The 17624-nt window shown below is 35.1% G+C and overlaps 2 protein-coding genes across 3 annotated transcripts in view; both read left to right on the top strand.

The window, feature by feature from the left end:
* The window catches only part of LOC6640250 (semaphorin-2A), a 41158-nt gene extending 32346 nt beyond the window's left edge, over positions 1-8812 (top strand). For both annotated transcript variants that reach the window (XM_023182044.2, XM_002062991.4), the window contains exons 4-14: positions 190-258; positions 2394-2501; positions 3076-3213; positions 3275-3407; positions 3494-3850; positions 4695-4923; positions 5699-6035; positions 6096-6259; positions 6322-6474; positions 6545-6653; positions 7876-8812. In XM_023182044.2, coding sequence (XP_023037812.1) covers positions 190-258; positions 2394-2501; positions 3076-3213; positions 3275-3407; positions 3494-3850; positions 4695-4923; positions 5699-6035; positions 6096-6259; positions 6322-6474; positions 6545-6653; positions 7876-7947 — 1869 coding nt within the window. In that variant the 3' untranslated portion in view covers positions 7948-8812. The remainder of the gene's footprint in view (positions 1-189; positions 259-2393; positions 2502-3075; positions 3214-3274; positions 3408-3493; positions 3851-4694; positions 4924-5698; positions 6036-6095; positions 6260-6321; positions 6475-6544; positions 6654-7875) is intronic.
* A 2526-nt stretch (positions 8813-11338) lies between these two features.
* LOC6640251 (cytosol aminopeptidase-like) lies at positions 11339-13369 on the top strand. Its single transcript, XM_047010246.1, has one exon. It carries the CDS (start codon positions 11658-11660, stop codon positions 13254-13256), a length of 1599 nt encoding a protein of 532 aa, XP_046866202.1. The 5' UTR covers positions 11339-11657; the 3' UTR covers positions 13257-13369.
* The last annotated feature ends 4255 nt before the right edge of the window (positions 13370-17624 follow it).

Genomic DNA, 17624 nt, shown 5'->3' with positions numbered 1-17624 from the left:
GCAATTTTGTATAGTAAATTGAATTGGCCGCGGCAACGACCCAGCACGTATGTGCGAGATTTATAAAATGATTTTACTTTTGCTTTAACTCCTCTCTGTATATATATGTACCATCTCTCTCTCCCTCCCTCTATCGTTATATATATTTGTATATTTATTTATATATATCCTTTTTCTTTCTGCTTACAGCGCGATGTCATCAATTTGGAGCCAACACGCGACGATGTGGTCAGCTGTGTATCCAAGGGAAAGAGTCAGGTAAGTTATACACACAGACCCAAACAGATTTATACATAATATACGATACATATATGCCGGATATGTATCAATGTGTGCCACAACCGGGATTTTAACTTTCATTTATTACCAAAAAAAAATATATATACATATGTTGCAGAGATTTAAAGTAGTGCAAAGTAATGAAACTCTTTGGCAGTAGTTCTTAAATTCAAGAGGAATTAATGTACATAGATGTGTGAATCTTTCGATTTATTATTAAACATTGAGTCAGAGCCTTTGTAAAAACATTTGATGAACAAAAGATTGTAAGATCAAAGCAATTGGTAGTCCCTACAATCGTAAATGGGCTTAACTTAGAGGCAGAAAGAAGCTTTTTCGATCTTATAAAGCATTTATAGTCGAGTTGACCTAGCCACATCCCTCTGTCACTTTGTATGAACATCTTGATCTTGAAAACTTTTTTTAGAATTACCAAATTTATTTAAATCAAGTTTGTTTTGGATCTTCCCTTTTCGTCGCCTTATCTCCCGCAATTTTTTAACTGATGCTATTAAATTTGTTGTTAATAGCTAGGTAACATACCAAATTTCATTCAAATTGAAGTAAAATATGGTTAAATCGTTTTCCATTTAATGTCTCTTAAGGGCGAAGTTGCCCGTTGGCCAGTGATGGCGCTAGTGTGCTTCTGTGCTTGCAAGAGTGACACAGATTCAACCTTTATAAACAGAAACTACGTTCTTGTACGAAATATTCAATAAAGTGTATACTTTGCCTAAAAACTACAATTCTCGATAGTTTCTTAGTTTGGAAAACTTTAAAATGGATTAGAATTTCTTGTCTACAAATTACACAGAACAACAAAATCTCATAATATTTCATAGCTTGGATACAACTTACAAATGAATTCATCAAATTAGCATCTTTCTATATAACGCGAAACTTATATACTTATACAATTCACCTAGAGGGCACAGGTATCAACTCGAACTTAGTAGAGTCCTGCAAGCTTCCTGATTAGTTACACAGTTCCCTGTCAAAACTTACCCAATAGTCCAAATATAACCTTCTTAAAGATCGTGAATTTAAGATTTAGCAACCGATTTGGTTCAAGATTTGAATGCCATGAAAATACCCTGCTCCATAGCTCCTATAGACTACAGATAACACCTAACAAGTCCAAAGCGATGTCACCAATTTAATAAGGACACCTACTTTTAGGTCTACCAAATTGTATTCAAACAAAATGGTCCCTAATCAATTCACTTGTGAACTTAATGTGCATACTTATAATAAGACGTGCTCCAGTTTGAGTTCATTTAGCCCTTATATGATAGATTTGATAATCTGTATTCATTATGAGTAGATACATTTATTGGAATAAAACAAGATTTGTGTAAATTGCACAATTACCTCGTCACATGGGTCTAAAGAACCTGCTGCTCCATATACTGATGGTAGTAGTTGTAGATTTTTCCATAGTTTTTATAGCCTCTCATGCTTGTAATGTCATGACAAATCCTTTTGCCTTCTCTACTTACCCTTCGCTAACCCCGCCCTCTTGTCTTGTGCTTATTCTTACACTTATTCCTAGCTTTCTTTTCATTTCTAAAAATCTTTTTCAATTTATTTTGTGGCTTTTTCAATTTGTCGTGTCACTTCCGCGAACTACACGCACAACTACAAGAGCTACAGATGTATCTTCCATGCTGTTGAGCTCCATCGATACATGTGTTGAGCACAAGTGAGACTCAATAAGGGGCGGAGGAGGGAGGAGTATGTATATATGTATTGAAAAGTCTTCATAATGCTGCCTGCTGTCGGGTGTTTGGTTGTATTGCCATTGCTCGATGTAATTTTACAGGCAATGCTCTTGCATTTGCCATTGTTACACAGAAACACACACACTCACACACACACACACACACACACACACACATTACATTACATTGTTGCCAATTGATTTAGCTTGCTGACTGCAATTCTGATTTATTTTCAATTGCAGCAGCAGTAGCATCTGGTGTATTTTGGCCTCGACACAAATACCAAAATGTGTCGTCCTTTCTTTTGACTGTTCTACTCTCCTGACACACACACATATACCATTTATTTCCATCTTAAGCATTCATTATGATTATTTTCTTCTCCTTTTTCAGGTCTTTGATTGCAAGAACCATGTGCGTGTCATTCAATCGATGGAGCAAGGCGATAGGCTTTATGTTTGTGGTACAAATGCACATAATCCCAAGGATTATGTTATCTATGTAAGTAGAGTACAAGATGAAAGAGGTCCAAGGACAAAACTATACATATAGTGCTTGACTCTCTCTAGATTGCAATCAGTATTTGCAGTTGACACAACACACACACTCACCCACACATGAATATATGCGTTACATTGCGTTTTTCCAAGCCCCATTTCCCTCATCATTCTCCTCTTTTTGTGAGTGCGAAAATAGTCATTAAAATGCTGAAGCAGGTGCAAACAACAGCAACTTTTTCTCACCATACAAAATGGCAACAAACAATCGTTGCAAAAATTCTATAGATGCCACCACACATACATACATATATAAAACACACAAGGCAAACGCACTAAAAAGAGATACATATATATTTATGTATGTGCCAATTTTTTATATACACTCGGTAGGAAAAATAAGCATCTCATTACACTCTATTGAAATCAAAGTCTGTTGCTATCAGACAATTTAAGATTTTGCATCTAATCAAAGGAGAAAAAAACACCAAAAGAAATTGACTAGAATCGATAACAGAAATGATTTGAAATATGCTTTAAAATATTAACATATCTGTCTTTTATATTCCTATATTTAGTCCAACTTGACCCACTTGCCGCGTTCAGAGTATGTTATTGGTGTGGGTTTGGGCATTGCCAAATGTCCCTATGATCCTTTGGACAATTCCACGGCTATCTATGTGGAAAATGGTAATCCAGGAGATTTGCCAGGCTTGGTAAGTAGAAAAAAACCAAAGAAGAAAAACAAATTTGCCCTCACTTTTGACTTTTCCTTAGTATTCCGGAACCAATGCTGAATTTACGAAAGCCGATACCGTAATTTTCCGTACCGATTTATATAATACATCAGCAAAACGTTTGGAATACAAATTCAAGAGAACACTGAAATATGATTCCAAATGGTTGGACAGTAAGTATTAGAAAAGAAAAGCCTACTAAATATTTTAGTTAATTAATTAAATTTTATCTTTTCGTTTACCCTCTTTATTTTTGCAGAACCAAATTTCGTTGGATCTTTCGATATCGGTGAATATGTATATTTCTTTTTCCGTGAAACGGCTGTCGAGTATATAAATTGTGGCAAAGCCGTCTATTCACGTATTGCACGGGTCTGCAAGAAGGATGTGGGTGGCAAAAATTTATTGGCCCACAATTGGGCCACCTATTTGAAGGCTCGTTTGAATTGCAGCATCTCTGGTGAATTCCCCTTCTATTTCAATGAGATACAATCGGTTTATCAGCTGCCCACGGACAAGACTCGTTTCTATGCCACATTTACAACAAGTACAAATGGTTTGATTGGATCAGCCGTATGCAGTTTTCACATTAACGAGATACAAGCGGCATTCAATGGTGAGTCAATGGGAGGTCCAAAAGAAGAAAGATATAAGAAAAAAAACGGATAAACAGCCAGAGATTGGAAAATGCAACTGTCAACGGGCAATGGGAACCAGCTGACGTGCAATTTTCTCTCTCAACTTAAGTCCCTCAAGTGCTGCAAAAAAGTAATGCAAAAAAGAATGCAAATGGCGAATGCAAGTTATTGGCAAAAATTTTATTTGCAAGCGACGACATTTGTTTTATCTCTCTACAGTATCTATCTCTCCCACTCTCTCTCTATCTCCCTCGTTGAAGTTGAATCTGATAATTCCATTTCCTCTTTCATGGAAGTACGTAAAGTACTTTACCTCTTGTGAGAGAATTTAAAGATAATTAAAATGAATCCTTTTGAGAAAATGTAATTATCACTCATATCAACTAACAAGAGAATTCTACACAGGAATAATAACATTTGTTACAATAAATTGCTCCCTTTTTAGCTACGCTCATGTCTCTATTTTCCGCAATGGACAGTTAACAGTTTTTTGCTATAAATCCTCTATATATAGGTGAAGGTATGGCTTTGCTTTGCTCTCACGTTGAGTGTTTTGTAATTTTCAAAGAGAGTTTCTCCCCATTCCCCACCCCACCTGGAGTAGAGTAGATACTATGTATATACATATATGTATATATAAATCGTATTAGAAAATCCATTTGAATGGATTATTGTGTGGCTCTCTGCACCCTGCGTGTGTGTGGGGATTCCTTTTGCTGCTCTCCGTTTATTCTTTTTTATTTTTTTTTGTTTTTCTCGTATTTTAATGCAAAATTTTGTATATGTTCTTTTTTTTATACGTTTTGTTTATCTTGCCTTTAGGTAAATTTAAGGAGCAATCCTCTTCAAATTCCGCCTGGTTACCTGTGCTCAACTCTCGTGTGCCTGATCCACGACCGGGTACATGTGTCAATGATACCTCAAATCTGCCGGATACTGTTTTGAATTTCATACGCTCTCATCCACTTATGGACAAAGCTGTAAATCATGAACACAACAATCCAGTCTATTATAAAAGGGATTTGGTATTCACCAAGCTCGTTGTTGACAAGTAAGTTAAAACAATTTCAACATTCATATATGAACAAGTATATATATGGGCAAATATATATATTGTGTGGAATTTTTTTTGGTTTTTGGTGGGTTTTTAATATACTCTTTTTGTGGTAAATAAGACTATTTCCTTAAGGACAAACGTGAATGATTGAAGCATTTTGTAAGGGTAAAGCAAAGGGAACTCGATTTTCATAATTCGTTCTTAATTTTAAAGAAAATAATCTATGAAATGCATATAAATTATATTTACAACTGATATTGAGAAAGATTTTGAAGAGTTTTCTATTTAAATACATCTTTTAAAATACTTATAAATCTTATTCTCCATTACCTTTTGTTAGACCAATTTATTCTCCATTACTTAGACCAATTATAATAATTTTAATTTAAAATATATATCTTTGAAAAACTATTTAACTTAGAGTATAAAAGCTTCGTTTTAGTAAACCAAATAAAAGTTTGGTTTTTGATTTTTTTTTTGTTTCACTGTTCCTCTTTTGTTTGGCTCAATGAAATATTCACACGTAGATATTGTTGATTTTAAACATTTCTGGTTGAATATTGATATTTACATTTGGTTTACCTTTTGTTTGATTGTCGGTGTGTATGGGTCTGTGTGCGTGTGTGAGTGTTTTTGGGTGGTAAGCTTAAGTAAATACTTGAATTTCAATTTGGATTTGGAATATTTAATATAACAGTTAACTCATATATATTTATTGATATATTTTCTCTCAATTTATTTTTCTGCTTTTTTTGTTTTGCTTTAACAGAATCAAAATTGATATATTGAATCAGGAATATATAGTATATTATGTGGGCACCAATTTGGGACGTATATATAAAATTGTTCAATATTATCGGAATGGTGAATCATTGTCCAAGTTGCTCGACATTTTTGAAGTGGCACCGAATGAGGCCATTCAGGTCATGGAAATCAGTCAGACACGTAAATCCCTATACATTGGCACCGATCATCGCATTAAACAAATCGATTTGGCCATGTGCAATCGTCGTTATGACAATTGCTTCCGTTGTGTCCGTGATCCATATTGCGGTTGGGACAAAGAGGCCAATACGTGCCGTCCCTATGAGCTCGATTTGTTGCAGGTAAGTGAAAGAGAGAGGGAGGAAAAAGTAGAGTGTCCTCTAAATCTCTTGTTGTTGCAGGATGTGGCCAACGAGACAAGCGACATATGTGATTCAAGTGTCCTAAAGAAGAAAATTGTGGTCACCTACGGACAGAGTGTCCATTTGGGATGCTTTGTCAAGATACCCGAAGTATTGAAAAATGAGCAAGTAACTTGGTATCATCACTCCAAGGACAAAGGACGGTAAGTTTATCCCTATTCTTTCAACTAATTTTAGTTCAATCATTAATTAAACCCTCTTTTAGTTATGAAATTAAATACTCACCGATTAAGTATATTGAAACCACTGAACGAGGTTTGGTTGTCGTATCGGTGAATGAGGCAGATGGCGGACGTTACGATTGTCATTTGGGTGGTTCCCTACTCTGCAGTTATAACATCACTGTGGATGCTCATAGGTAAGTCCCTTCAAAAGCAACTAATAGATCTCATCTTGCTTATATACCATGTTACTTTTTCCTTTTTAAGATGCACTCCACCAAACAAAAGCAATGACTATCAGAAAATCTATTCAGATTGGTGTCATGAATTCGAGAAATACAAAACAGCCATGAAATCCTGGGAGAAAAAGCAAGCGGTAAGTTATTGGCAGCAAAAAATGCTAACGATTAGTTATTAATTCAGACATAAAACAACTGTCTGGTTAGACACCTGTCATAATGTTGTGTGTGTGTAGCTAAGAGTAATTATTTTAATAGTCGTCAAATCAAATTGACGTTAGGTAGTTAAGTTGTCATTATTCACAACACTCAAGTGACCCAAATACTAGCCTAATTGCCTCAAGCCAGTCCAAGTTAGTGGTGGTTAAGGTGTTGCAATAATTAAAATGCAATTACATATATTGATATTGGAATAGAAGTAATTCTCCTTTATTCCTGTTTGCAGCCCTTAAGCATATGTAGCTCTTAGGGGGAGAATTTTAAAGTAACCATGATAAAAGTCTGCAAGTTAGTTCCTGTTTCTCTTCAGAATTATAAATTCATTAAAATAGCTTTTAATCAAAGAAGTTGTTTAGTAGTTACAACATGTCATAGATTTGAAGCAAGTATTTAAGTTAGTTAAGAGTTTAGTTTTTGAAGTTTTTATTATTTAATTAAACAGAGACATGATTTTTGGTGACTTTAATTTGATAAGGTGCCCTCATCTAATTTAGGCAACCTGATTCTGATTATAAACTTAAGTTTAGCCCATCTCGTACAGAGTTTATGAAATCGGGGGACCTTGTATTGTGGAATATGTACCCTAAAGTATGCTATAGGAAGTAGAAGAATTATTTTCCACATTATTAACAATTTTTAGAATGTGTCCTGTTTGAAAAAAATGGTTCATGTTGCTTAAATTCCTAATAAAAAAATTTGTTAGATGCAAGATACTTCATAAATTCCTGACAATTACAAAATTCTTCGACTCTTTATTGCATACTTTTGTGTGCCAAATATGACACATTTTACAATCTAAGCCAATCTAAGTCTTAGATATTATGTATTAGAGCAAAGAAGAACGTCCTATTAAACCCTGAAATATCCAATATATTAATAGGTTAAAATAAAATTTAAAATAAAATGTATATCTTGTACAATATTTCATTTCAAATGTAGTTTTTTTTAAAAACTTAAAAGACTTTCTTTCAGAAACCTAAGGTGATAGACAAAAACTAAACACTAGGACACTTAACACACTTATTAAACTTAAAACACTTTTGTATGTGCTCGAAATGGTCAACCTGTATTATTAATTTTAATATTAAATTCACATTTATAACTGATTGAATTTTCTCCCCGATCTTTATTTCGTTACAGCAATGTTCAACTCGTCAAAATTTTAGCAGCAATCAGCATCCAAATGATATATTCCGCAAAACTAATGTCTGATATCATAAATCAGAGAATTTCAATCACATCATCATCAACAGTAGCAGCAGCAGCATCAGCAGCCACGGCAGCGGCAGCAATAAAAGCAGCATCGACAGCATGCAGCACGTCCATTAACTTTTTGATAATGCAAAACAATAAAAAAAAAAGGATAAACTAAAAGTAAAAGCAAGCAATAGCACAACAATTCACTTTAAACTCGAAACGCAACAAAACCAACATATGAAGACTTTTTACTCTTTGCTTCAAATCAACTTCCTAAATACAACAAATAGTTTTAAACAAGCCAATAAACAATTATAAGCATTTATTAGTATGCATTTATGCGATATATAAAAAAAAAACAAAAAAACGAAATCAAATCAAATGAGAATGAATATCGAAAACATTAAACAAAGACACGCCCGAAAAACATAGCTAGCTAACAAAAAACAATTCTTGCAAATTCTTCTCACATTCATATCCTCTCGAATCGTTATAATATGCATACATATAGTATATAGTTATACATACAACATACATCAAAGCAAACTGAACAATTTTGTATATCATATCGTAATGAAACTACTTCAAGTATTATAAATGCAGTGTGTGTAAAATTCAAATCACCATATTGGAAACAACAGATGCAATGTGATGTTAAGTTTTTTTATATAATCCACATAATTCCCATAAATCAAGACAAGACAAAATATAAGACATATTGTACACACTCTCCGATCCAATCCCAACTGAATCAAAATCGTTTAAGCAATACTCTTCTATTTATAAAAAGAAAACAAAAAACAAAACAAAAAGCATTTAATTCAATTTTTATTTTGATATCACTTAAATGATTTCTATTTCTCTTGCCAAGGCATTTTGACTATGTTCTTAGATTGCACAACTAAATTTACGTATATATAAATATATATACACACAAGTATATATATATTTGTATATATTTGTGAGTGTATTTGTGTATGTTTTGACTGTACTTAAGGTATTTTCGAATTTCTTTTAGTTACTAAGCATTTAGTTGTAAACGAAGAAGTAAAATAAAATTAAAAAACAAAAAAACAAAAAATCTACATTTTAATAAAACAAAATATGAAATATACTTTTTAAAGCATTTTTATTTTGAATGTAATAAAAATGAAACGTATGTGTGTTTGTGTCGTGCAGGATAATGCTTCCGGCTGCAGCATTTCACATTTGAAAAGTCTTTGAAGTTGACCCGAAAAGGTGTTCAAGCATGTTAAGAGAGGGCATCCTAGAAGCATATCGACGTTTGTATACCCTTATAACATGCTTGTTTGTTTTTTATCTCCCTGTCAAAAAATTAATTATGTTCTATAGCATATTTATTTGGTGCTTCTGGGACTCGAGGAAATTTTATAAAATTCTATGTCCTCTAAAGTATTTCGGAACGTAGACATCATTTGGAAAAAAGAAGAGCCAAGCTTTTGTTCTGATGCCAATATATGGGGACTCTATATAATGTAGATTCAGAGAAGCATCCTAAAAAAAAACAACTTCTTTCGTCCTGCTTCATAATAGATCTTAGAGCAAATCAATAAGATAACAAAAGGTTGTCGAGTCCATATACTAACAAGATATAAAACGATATCGATAGTTCATCTTCTTTGGATCTTCCAGGATGAGGACTATTTATCTGTTTTCAAGCATTTTGAATACCCCTTCAAAAATATCGCTCCAACATTTCTAAGGGGTTCTACTCAAATAAGGCCATTAAGACACAAAAAACTATAAGTGGCGGATCCGGGGAGTGAAATGTTTAAACTTTACTACCTAAAGTATGGAAAAAGCATTCAAAAATAAAATAAATACAGAATTTTTGGATAGACACTTACTTTTGTCCATAGATACTTACTATGTTGCATGGTATATGAAAGATTCTTTGAAATCAATGTATATTTTTTTTAGCAAATCGCATACTTTAAGGGTCCAATTTCACAATTTTAGAGGCTTAAATCCGGCAATGAAACAATAATAAAATTTTTTTTATTTTATAAATGAATTTTTCAGCCATTTCCCGGAATTTTATGGTCCATGGCTAAGATAAAATCCTGGTTCCTGGAAATAAATTTCAAAACATGCATTTTGTAGATATTTAGTGAGTTCCTTGAGGGATTATAAAAACACATCGATCTATTTATAAGATCCTTCGATGGATACAGGATATTCCAATTGTCCTCCGAAGATATAGCATGATTTAGTATAATAGTTTTCTTTGCGAGTTGTAGAGAAAGGCATATAACTTTGCGTTCAAAACTCGTATGTATGGATGTATTCTTGATTTAATCATCAAAGTATTCTAATAATACCCTTTGAAATGAAACAATATAATAATCAGAAGTAAGAAACCCCAAAAATGCAAAAACAATTTTGCCTAAGGTCAATGCTTGGCCAATAAATGAGCCGAGCTTATCTTTACCCAACCAGCCACCTTGCATAATTCCAAACGAGCGCGCAAAGACAAATGTTCACAACTATCTACTTATACTTTGAACTATTTCAACTTGAGCAAATATTTTATCAGTCTTGCATTTGTACAGAGGTAGAAGGAGGCAGGGGGGTAAGCAAGCAATGGCATGGATATGACATCCCTTTTTCAGATGGTCTAGAATTCAAATAGGACTATTGCCTACGCCACTGTCGGTCGACATTTATGACTGTCTGAGGCAGAAAACGTTAGACCAATGCTGACACATTTCCACTGTACCCATGTCCATTTGGTCAGGACTATTGGAGTGTGTGTGTGTCTATGTGTGTGTTTGTGTATCTGCTCAAAAGTATGGCTGGCGGGCAAAAGTTTGTGTCGTTCTGTCCTGTCCTGTGTATGTCTGTGTGTGTGTTATCATCATCATCCTGTGAGCTCAGGTCAAGCGCAAAGGTGAGAAATAAGCAAACATTTTCAATTTGTGTTCTATGTTCTTGCACATTTGCATAACAGACGAAACTTTCGTTTAAATACAAATTGCATTTTGTCCAAAATATTGCAAAGAGAGAGAGAGAGAGAGAGTCAAAGATAAGCTTTAGTCATATTTTCAATTATAGATAGACTCACCATTTAATTTCAATTAAAAATCAACGTTTTTCATAGTTAAATTAAAAGACGAATTGTTTCCATTCCGCAAAAAGTTTTTCCTTCCCGTCCAGTCCAGTCCCATCTTAATTAGCCTTGAATCACTGGTTTGGAAAATTAATTGTCGTTGGACGACTAATTAAAAATTCATATGGATAAGCTGCTTACAAAAGAAAATTCAATTTCCATAATTTTCATTCATAGCATTTTTTGTTGTTTTTTTTTTTGTAGTCAAACTAGGCTTTGACTTTGCTCATTCTGTTTGTCAAAAATCAAAGTGTTCAAGTATAAAATGTACATTCTCATTTTATTAGAGAATGTCGTACGGAGCACAAACAGACGCTAAAAATTAGAATTAAAATACAAAAAAAAACCTAAATCCAAATTCACAAAAATACACAAGTGTAACAAAATTTTTACGTGTACATAACCAAAATTTTTTCCCACAAAAACATTAATTCTTTAAGTACAACTTTTTTTTAGCATTTTCTACAAAAAAAAAAAAAAAAATTAAAAAAATCGCAAAACAAAAAAATCAAAAAAATAGTAAAACAAAAAATCAAAAAACAATTCTTTAAGAACATAATACACAAAAACCACACACAAAAAAAATTAGCAAAAAATGCCTTCGTTTCGTCAACTAAATTTACTACGTAAAGCGCATCGTTTCCTGGCCCTTGAGCGGCGTCTTTTCCAGACAACGGCGGTGGTTCGAGAGGAGGCCAACTATGGAACCAAATGCGATACGACCAAGGGCGTGGTTGTCGGCGTCTACTCCAAGGAGGGTGATAAACCGGCCAAGACGTCAGAGAATGCCGTCACTCTGGACGATGCGGTCGGTGGGAAAATAATGGCTCTGATCAAGGAACGCGGCATGGACGGAACTGTGGGCAAGGGCATCCTATTCAGCGGCCTCGAAGGTGAGTTTCAATCAGTAGCCGTAGTCGGAGTGGGAGCTTCAGGAGCCGGCTACTGTGCAGTTGAGATGCTGGATCAGGGCATGGAGAATGTGCGGATTGCCGCCGGCACAGGAGCCCGTGCCCTCCAGATGCAAAACATTCAGGATGTATATGTCGATGGCATGGACTATCCGGAACAGGCAGCCGAAGGAGCTGCCTTGGCTGTGTGGCGTTGCAATGTGAACAAGCGGAAGAAGGATCGTACGGCCACGCCCAAATTGCATATGTTTGGCAAGGGCGACACCGATGCCTGGATCCGTGGTTTGTTCAAGGCGGAATCGCAGAATCTAGCCAGACGTTTGACGGATGCGCCAGCCAATCAGATGACACCTTCAATTTTCGCCCAGGCAGCTGTAGATTCCCTTTGTCCCTGCGGTGTGAGCGTCGAGGTGCGTTCCATGGACTGGATTGAGGATATGAATTTAAATTCCTTCCTCATGGTGGCCAAGGGATCTTGTGAGCCTCCCATAATTTTGGAGTGTAGTTATTGCGGCACCGCGCCCGAGGATAAGCCAGTCCTGTTGCTGGGCCAAGGTTTAACCTTCCACAGTGGTGGCTTGTGTCTGAAGCCAAAGACTGGAATGGATGAATACCGTGGCGCTATGGCTGGTGCCGCCGTCTGTGTGGGCGTGTTGAGGGCTGCTTCAGCTTTGTCCCTGCCCATAAATATCACCGCCGTGATGCCTCTCTGTGAGCATATGCCCTCGGGCATGGCTGTAAAATGTGGTGACGTAGTCACTCTACTCAATGGCATGACCATGGGCGTTAAGAATGTCGGCAAAGCTCCAGTGGTGATGCTAGCCGATCCTCTGCTCTACGCTCAGACAACTTTCAAGCCCAAACTGATCGTTGACATTGGAACAGTTGCCCAGGGTGTGCGCCATGGTCTTGGCGGTGGTGCCAGCGGTCTTTGGGCCACTTCGGACTATGTTCTCAAAAATTTCAAAAAGGCGGGCGGCATCACTGGCGATCGCATTTGGCATTTCCCATCCTTCCGCTATTACAGAGAGATCGTTACTTCCAACACCAACTATGATCTGAGTAATACTGGCCGGGGACCCGCCTCATCATGCCTAGCAGCGGCCATCTTGTCCACCCTAGTCCCGTGTGTGGATTGGGCCCATCTGGACATACGCGGTACGGGCATGCTAACCAAATACAATCCTTTGCCCTATTTGCTTAAGGGTTGTATGACTGGCCGACCAACGCGCACTGTCATTCAATTTTTGTACCAAATAGCCTGTCCACAAGCACAAGATTAAGTATCAGCCACTCAAACCTGTTGGGCGAATATTTATGGAAAAACCTTTGGATGGATGTCGCTTTTTTAGTAGTATAGCTTATGGGTGTTCTTTGACTTGGCTTGGTAGACGCAGTAAATGAAGTAAATGTAAAACGTTCAAACCAGATTGGGATGCAAGATATGACAATATCAAAAAAAAAAAAAAAAAACCAAAAAAAAACAAAAATCAACAAAAAAATAAAAAAAAAAACCCACACGAGCAAATCTACAAATCAATTTGATTGGGGCGGAAATTTAAGAGAAATCATCGAATGAGTTATTTGCAATTTATATAGAATCAAAGCTTTTGCCCAATTTTGTTTATTCGGCCAGGTGTTCAGGCCATAAAGCGCACATAAGTATGCTACACAAATAGGCAATTTGCTTTCTGAACGAGAGTTAAGACCGTGAAACTGATTTTACACATTTGATTGACTAGGCCAGCTGTGTGTTTGTGTGTGTGTGTGCCTTAAATAGCCTTCAATCCATCAAAGGGCGACATTTTCCTTTGATGTTAACGTTGTCAGGTGTGATTATTTAGCACAAAATACATATATTTACAATTTCGAGACAAAAATAACTTTGAAGTCCAATCAAATTGGATTCAATAAATATGTATGTAGATATATATATGTATATGCATAGATTATAATATTTATATGTTAGATATACAAGTCACAGGTGCAGCAGCATGTAAATGGCAATGGAATTGGCTAATTACAAATATTCGGTATCACAAAATGGGCAAAAGGCAAATGGCAACAACTCAATATTGAATTGGTTCCCTTTTGGTTGTAGGGTCTGACATGAGTTTTGGCTAAGCTAAAGTTTACATACATACAAATGCCAAACCTAGTGGAATCTTATTGTGTACATGTGCATGTGTGTGTACATGTGTGTGTGTGTGTACAAGTCCTGTGCTACATGCTGCATGCGGCAGCAGTCGAGTTTAATCTTGCCTTCAAATGTCAAATTACCTAAGGACCTCAAGCTCAAAAGGATTTGGCATGTGTGCAATGCATACAATGCATGCACTTAACAAAATATTAAAACAAAAAACTTAACGAGTTAGTATTTAGAGTTAGTTGGAATCGAATATCTCTTAAATATACTACAAAACTCTTTTAAGTTATTAAATTAATGGTTAGTTTCTGTATTTGCTTAAGCAATACCACTATGGAGTACGTAATTTCTTGCAGTGTATTGTTTGTAGTAAGTTTTATTTATTTAATGACCTCAAGACCTTAGACAAACAGTAACTACTGTGCTTCTGTGTTTGTACATCTATATGCATGTATGTGTGTGTGTGTCTGTGCGTATAGAGTGGAAATTCATTTCCAACATTGATTAATTAATGCTAATTTACGAAAATTCCATTTGCCCATTAGCCACAGAAAGACAGAGACAGAGAGAGAGAGAAACCAACCTGAGGCTCGAATTGGCTTAGCCTTAGCTTAGATTGGTCCTAAGAGAGATTTTGTTTGTATGTTTTGTGTTTAGATTTAATTTGGGTCTTTTCTATGCCCAATAAAGGACAAATGCAAAATCAAATTAAAAAAAAAAACAAAAAACGTAACGTTTCAACTAAGGCAATGAGCTGCCCCCTTAAGAAGAAACAGAAAATAAAGAGTGAAAATGTAGTCAAGTCAAAATCCTGCGGGGTGGTTCCTGTTGCTGTTGGCCAATTCCAAAAAAGTTGGTTGGCAAATGCAAGGATTTTATTGCTTATTTGTTAAATGGCTTGAAAAACTTAATCAAGCGTGATTTTGATACGCCCCATGAGATAACCGTTTATATGAGCAAACAGTTATATGAATATTTGCTTTTGTTTTCGGTTTTTTTTTGCGCTTTGTGTCTTTGCTTTTGTTTTTACAGCCTTTTTTCTTTCAGTAATTTAGGCCAAATGCGAAAGAAATTTCAATTTCAATTCCTCAAGCTGTTGTTTGCCATAAAGGCAATACACAAACACACACACACGCATACATATGTAAAAATCTAAGTATGTGTATGTGCGTATGGCAAATCGTCAGCAACACCTGACAACATCTTTTCTCTGTGTCGTTTTATGAATTAATAAAGACTTCCTTTGGCAACTCCCCTCGCCTGCCTTCTTAACGGTCTAACCCACCATGTCCACCTCCTTTCCCCTCTCACCCACAGCATAAATGGCATTCTTAAGAGAGACCGACACAGCTCAGAGCCTTATTAAACGAATTTTTACAGCGCGCTTAACAAGAATTCTCACTTTATATGCAAACATGTGAAACACTATAAACAAAAGACCCCAATTTACGCACACAAACACACTTTATTCTACACACACACACACACACGCATAAACTTGCACACCCACATTTTCTCTTGCATGTGCGAAAAAAAATTTGCTTTCTATTAAATTTTACAGTAAACTGAATTTACACCAGAAAGAAACAACAACGACAACATCTAGAGAGCAGCGAGAGCAAGAGCGGGATCCGTTATTAAACATTTGGAGCAGAGTCAACCTGGAAGTAAAAAAGAGAGAAAGAGTCATCATGGAGTGAGCAAAAGAGGCAAGGCTAAAACGGGAAGTTTTGGTACCCTATAAAAAGGTAAAAAGAGCGATGTCCATATAAAAGAAGGCCACATTGTAATCGATAAATTGTTAGGTCGGAAATCGATAAGGCGTACAAAGGACGCATCAATAAAATTCTTACTAGATAGTTATTCCTTCATATGAATATAAATATCGATAAATATATTTAATATATATAGAAAATATGTATGTATAAATAATGAAAATAATATATTAAATATAATAAATGAAAACTTAACGTATTTGCTCTACTTTCCACATATTTATTCATTCGATTAACACCGCCTTTTATTAAAGGGTATTCCACAGTCGGCAGTATATCTGATTAAATGGAGATTGTTTCATATTTTGTTTTTTTTCTGGCTCCGCTTTTGATATAAGCACAAAATGGCAGAAAATGGCGACACCTGCTGTTGCAAATTAGAAAAATAAGATGTTTCATAAAAATGAAATGTCAGAGGCAAATGCGGCGCACAACGAGCAAAAAGAGCAAACATCAACAACAACAACAGCAACAAAATAACGGGAGGCCAACACCCCACACACAACAGGTGGTGAGGTGAGAAAAGCGAAGGATTTGTGAATAAACAAATATATATTTCACAGTAAGCTCAGCGGCCCCAATTGTTGTTGTTTTTGTTTCATCTTTTCTTGTTTTACTTTTGGCTAAGTCCCTTAGATACACATGGCAAAAATATACACATACATACACACAAATACATAGATGAAATCGAAATTTAAAACCAGAATTAGATAAATAAACAATCAAACGACTTACCTGACCGAATCAGGCAACGTTTAGTTTAGAAACTACAGCAGTGACCTATCTATAGATGGTGATCCTATTTCATCCTTTTTGCAAAGTTTAAAGAATGAGTCCTTTTTTTTGCCAAAAGTTCTAAAATTTCGCAAGGATGCTAAAAGGACTAAAATGGAATAATTATTTTTGAAACACACGTTTATCCCGATTCTGAAAACCAAACAATTTTGCCTCTTTTCATGCTTTTAGGCTTACTTTTTGTTTTTTAATCTATTTTGGAAATTTTTTCATAATATTATAATTAAAATTTCATAGTTTTTTGGTGATTTAGCTTATAAGTTTCAAATCGGAACACGAGTTTATCCAGATTCTTAAAAAAATTGCATACTTTTAGGCTTTACGATTGTTAAAGTAGTAATTTCATAATTTCTCTGTGATTTTAGAAGAACTTTAGAAAGTCAGTTAATTTTTATGAAATAGAATGTTTAATACAAACAAAATCAATCAACAATTTGTTTTCTTTTGATTATTATTGATCTACACATCTATTAGAATGAAATTTCTTACCTAACCTACCTACCCTGTCTTTAATGAGAAAATATGAAGAGACTGCAGAATTGGACAAAAAGTTTAAATAATTAACAACAATTCACAAACACTTTAGGTAGATTTTTTTAAAGCTAAGACTTTGGAAATTCAATCAACATCAATTGCAAGATTGTGACTTTGAAAGAACATAAACATAAATACGTTGTAACCATTAAAATTTTCAAAATTATTGTTTTGATAGACTTTGGAATTATATGTAAAGTGCAATGCCCAGACGGGCAATTTACCAGTATTTTAATTTAAGGTATGACTTAAAAAAGGTCATAATCTGTACAGAAAAAGCTAATAAAAAAATATATTTTTAAGATATTTTTGCAACACTCTCTATAAATAAGCCTTTACTATATTATAATCATTGGACAGTTTAATATATAAAACTTTAATCATTGAACATTATTTCAACC

This window comes from Drosophila willistoni (assembly GCF_018902025.1).
Source record: "Drosophila willistoni isolate 14030-0811.24 chromosome 2L unlocalized genomic scaffold, UCI_dwil_1.1 Seg196, whole genome shotgun sequence".
Taxonomy (NCBI): domain Eukaryota; kingdom Metazoa; phylum Arthropoda; class Insecta; order Diptera; family Drosophilidae; genus Drosophila; species Drosophila willistoni.
Note: the sequence above shows the minus strand (reverse complement) of the source record. Positions and strands in the feature narration are given on the sequence as shown.